The 3946-nt window shown below is 46.8% G+C and overlaps 1 protein-coding gene across 3 annotated transcripts; it reads left to right on the forward strand.

Moving 5' to 3' along the window:
* Positions 1-679: 679 nt before the first annotated feature.
* LOC100445029 (regenerating islet-derived protein 3-alpha) lies at positions 680-3429 on the forward strand. Of its 3 annotated transcripts, none has more exons than XM_002811847.4 (6): positions 680-705; positions 994-1103; positions 1664-1782; positions 1970-2107; positions 2734-2860; positions 3139-3429. In XM_002811847.4, the coding sequence occupies exons 2-6, from the start codon at positions 1028-1030 to the stop codon at positions 3204-3206; spliced, it is 528 nt and encodes a 175-aa protein (XP_002811893.1). In that variant the 5' UTR covers positions 680-705; positions 994-1027; the 3' UTR covers positions 3207-3429. The 3 variants fall into 3 exon arrangements, with proteins under 3 accessions (XP_002811893.1, XP_002811892.1, XP_054403754.1); XM_002811846.4 differs by having other exon boundaries at positions 1017-1103; XM_054547779.1 differs by lacking the exons at positions 680-705; positions 1970-2107 and having other exon boundaries at positions 1028-1103; positions 3139-3374.
* Positions 3430-3946: the final 517 nt, after the last annotated feature.

Consider the following 3946-nt stretch of genomic DNA (forward strand, 5'->3'; position numbering starts at 1 on the left):
TGACTGTAGTCCTTCTTATGTCTTGTGTTCCTTCATTACCTCTTATTCTATCACATTGTCATTGTCAGTCTCCACTGGTCAAGCTCTTTCTTGCTGAAGACTGGAAAGACAAGTCCATTCACCTGATTTTCTGTAAGATTTTGGCTCATCTATTGACTTGTCAGACAATTCTGAAGTTTCATCAAAATTAGCTATCATGCTTGCATAATGGCCCTGAACCCTCACTCCTACTCGTAGCTTCAGTACCATCTATGTCCTCAACTGTCTATGATACTTATAATTCCTGTAAATCTTCACTTAACACCTAACATTTATTTAATCTTACTGGGCAAGGTAATAAGAAATACATAGGTTTGCCTCCAGAAGTGGGTTCTTAAGAAACCCACCAGAGGAATTCCTCTTTCAGATGTCCACATTAGAAGATTTCATACCACATTTGGTGCCACAGGCCTTTGACAAGGAGGATGCAGAGGAAAAAGCAAACTTCACCTCTTCCTAGGGAAAGTGTTGGCCTGCCAACAGGAAAGAGGCAGCATTTGGGAAAATCCCCAGTCTTTGCCAGGAAGAGTCCATGCCAACTCCACCCCATGACCCCTGTCCTGCCTACTCATTGTCACTCTTCACTCCAATGTCCCTCCCCCAGATCCTCTTATAAAATCCCACTCTTTCCTGACCAGACAAACCATACCATATCCCACCAGAGAGGTAAGTGGGAGCTGAGAGAAGATGAGACCCAGGGAGGAGCTACTGCACATGATACAGGAGAATACATGGGAGGGTCTCTTCCTCAGGGAGCACAGGAACTCTGAGATTCAGCAAGGGTGTCCTGGGAGACCTCAGGGATGGGAGAGTACACAGATTCACAACTCATTCAGAACTGTAGAAGATGATGGATGTGACCAAGATCACTTTAGTCCTAGGGGACTACAGAAGGAAAAAGACATGAGGCAGTAGGGTATCTGTATGTTCTCCCACTGACCACACTTTCTTTAGTGACTCCTGATTGCCTTCTCAAGTCACAGACACTATGATGCCTCCCATGGCCCTGCCTAGCGTATCTTGGATGCTGCTTTTCTGCCTCATGCTCCTGTCTCAGGTTCAAGGTGAGATTGCTCTGCCTCTAGCACTGGGTTCCCTATGAATCCTCAGAGCCAACAAGAGGAGGAAGGCTCCTGTGTGTCATGTGAGGTAATGACGTGGTGTCTAATGAACCTGCCTGCAGTTCTTGCATCATCACTCCTTCCTTCAGGTTAACTTGCAGTGGGAAGCTCCATGGTGGTCCACTAACAATGGAATGAGATGGCTTCCATTTAGTCAGTGGACTCTAATATACACTGGTGGGAAAGTAGACTCTAATATACACTGGAGGGTCAGTAATGAGATGTGGGGAGGGACAATGATTGGAGGACTCAATGTAGACACAGCCCAGAGTGAGGAGAGTATTGAATGGTTGAATAAGGGGAAAGGGTAATAAGAGACTAGATGGTGCTCCATTTACTACGGCTATTTTGAGATAAAGAATTTCTGAAAACATAAGGGAAGACGAAGGGGTGTCAGGAATGTGGTCTTCCTCCCCAGGGACAGGCCTAGGTATTCCCCAAGGTCATCTCCCACCCCAACCCCCACTCTTCATTTTACCCTCCCCCCTTTTCTTCCACTTCAGGTGAAGAACCCCAGAGGGAACTGCCCTCTGCACGGATCCGCTGTCCCAAAGGCTCCAAGGCCTATGGCTCCCACTGCTACGCCTTGTTTTTGTCACCAAAATCCTGGACAGATGCAGATGTGAGTGGTTAGATGTGGGGTTGGAGGTGACAGGTTTCAGAGGGAGGAGGGTCTCCATTCAGGAGAGTTCCTTGGGAATGAGGATGAACACGCTTATCTTTCACACAGTCCTCCTCCCACCTACCTTTGCCTTGCCCTCCCTCAGCAGGTCTCAGGCTCCCTCTCATTCTCTTTGTCCCCCTCAAAGCTGGCCTGCCAGAAGCGGCCCTCTGGAAACCTGGTGTCTGTGCTCAGTGGGGCTGAGGGATCCTTCGTGTCCTCCCTGGTGAAGAGCATTAGTAACAGCTACTCATACGTCTGGATTGGGCTCCATGACCCCACACAGGTGCGAGTATATCCTCCCCTCTCTGTTACCTCTCAAGGTGCTATTGTTGCCCAGGCCCACCCCCTGTCCCCGGTGCCTGCCCAGGAAGTACTTTAGGGAGCACTGGAGCTCAGATTCTGGGGAATAATTGGGGGGAAGGGAAGGCCATGAAGCATCTGAAGATCTGAGTTCTGTGGAGGTCTCTATCTTTCAGATAAAATCAATCTGCCTACCTCAGGCATATTACATAATTCTCATATGAGGCTGGGTTAATAATTCTCTGAACTTCATGGAGTATTTGCCTACTATTCTGAAGGAACCCTTAATGAAGATAGGATCAATTTTTGCCCCCATACAGAACTGACATTACCTTTGAGATTCACAAGCTAATCACAAATGCTACACCAATTATTGTTCTGCAAGTAACATATTACCTTGAGTGGTTCCAAAGGTCTTGTGTTTATTGGCTGGAATTTTCCAATAGCAATGAGGAGTCAAGGAAGAGGTTCCTACTCACCGGCAACATCTGGAATAGCAGACCAAATTTCCTCATGCTGGGGAGCAAATCAGGTGTTGCAGCTAAGGGGCCAAGCAAGAAGAGCTGCAATGGCCATTCCCTTCACCTGGCTACCTCCTCTACTCTACAGGGCACTGAGCCCAATGGAGATGGTTGGGAGTGGAGTAGCAGTGATGTGATGAATTACTTTGCATGGGAGAGAAATCCCTCCACCGTCTCAAGCCCCGGCCACTGTGCGAGCCTGTCGAGAAGCACAGGTAAGAAACAGAGGAGCTGCCTCTTCCCAGTGTTTTCCATCTCATCCCCCATTCCTGGCTCTGACCTTCGGAAAATCTTCCTGAGCTACAAGATACAATGTTAGTGTGTCTTCTCTCATCTCCTCTCTTCTCCACTTTCTTTGAATCTCTCTCCTGGATTGGGACACTGGTGAAGGTGAGGGAGAGGCTTTAACTTCTAGGCTAAAACTTGGGATGCCTCTTCATTGGATTCACAAGCTTCCTCAGCCCCATTCCATTTATGTCTTCTGTCTCTCCAGCATTTCTGAGGTGGAAAGATTATAACTGTAATGTGAGATTACCCTATGTCTGCAAGTTCACTGACTAGTGCAGGAGGGAAATCAGCATCCTGTGTTTGGTGTGCAACTCATCGTGGGCATAAGACCAGTGTGAGGACTCACCCTGGAAGAGAATATTCGTTTAATTCCCCCAACCTGACCACCTCATTCTTATCTTCCTTCTGTTTCTTCCTCCCCGCTATCATTTCAGTCTCTTCATTTTGTCATATGGCCTAAGGCTTTAAAGAGCAATAATAAAATTTCAGATCTGCACTTGTTTGTCTTGTATGTGCCAGTGTCATAGCCATACCCTGGGAAGGACAAAGTGGTCGAGTGAAGGAAACTTTGTGGGTCTTGCTTCTTCCCTATTCACCCAGGCCTCTAGGGAAAATGATGAAGTGTGCATCCCTACCAGTGTGTTATGATGAGGGTATGGGTCCTGCTCGTGTAGGATTTGTGTTGTGGAGAGATGAGGTCATTTCTTTCCCATGTACTTACTGCCCTCCCATTCCCATAGCCCAAACCTGACAATGTGACATGAACAGATTTAGGAGGCTCTGATGGTGCTTAGAATAGTACTTCTCAGAGAATGGCGTCAGCAGGATGGTAGATAGGATTTTCCAGCTCTTGAACCTTCACAGAAACATTCATTTGAACTACTACCCATTAAAATGGAAATACGTTCACAGAGCTAATAAGTCCAAGTGAGTGATTAAAGCATCTGAATGTTGCAAAAAACAAGAAAGGATGCATCGAAGAGGGTAGAAAGAACACTTTTACATTATTTATA

Source organism: Pongo abelii, chromosome 12, assembly GCF_028885655.2.
Source record: "Pongo abelii isolate AG06213 chromosome 12, NHGRI_mPonAbe1-v2.0_pri, whole genome shotgun sequence".
In the NCBI taxonomy this organism is placed as follows: domain Eukaryota; kingdom Metazoa; phylum Chordata; class Mammalia; order Primates; family Hominidae; genus Pongo; species Pongo abelii.

What these genes read in the sequence shown, in the direction of transcription:
- LOC100445029 (XM_002811847.4), top strand. Translation starts at nt 1,028, where the DNA reads ATGATGCCTCCCATGGCCCTGCCTAGCGTATCTTGGATGCTGCTTTTC. An exon ending in AATCCTGGACAGATGCAGAT is followed by an intron (nt 1,783 to 1,969) that starts GTGAGTGGTTAG and finishes TCCCCCTCAAAG; the next exon opens with CTGGCCTGCCAGAAGCGGCC. An exon ending in GAGCCTGTCGAGAAGCACAG is followed by an intron (nt 2,861 to 3,138) that starts GTAAGAAACAGA and finishes CTGTCTCTCCAG; the next exon opens with CATTTCTGAGGTGGAAAGAT.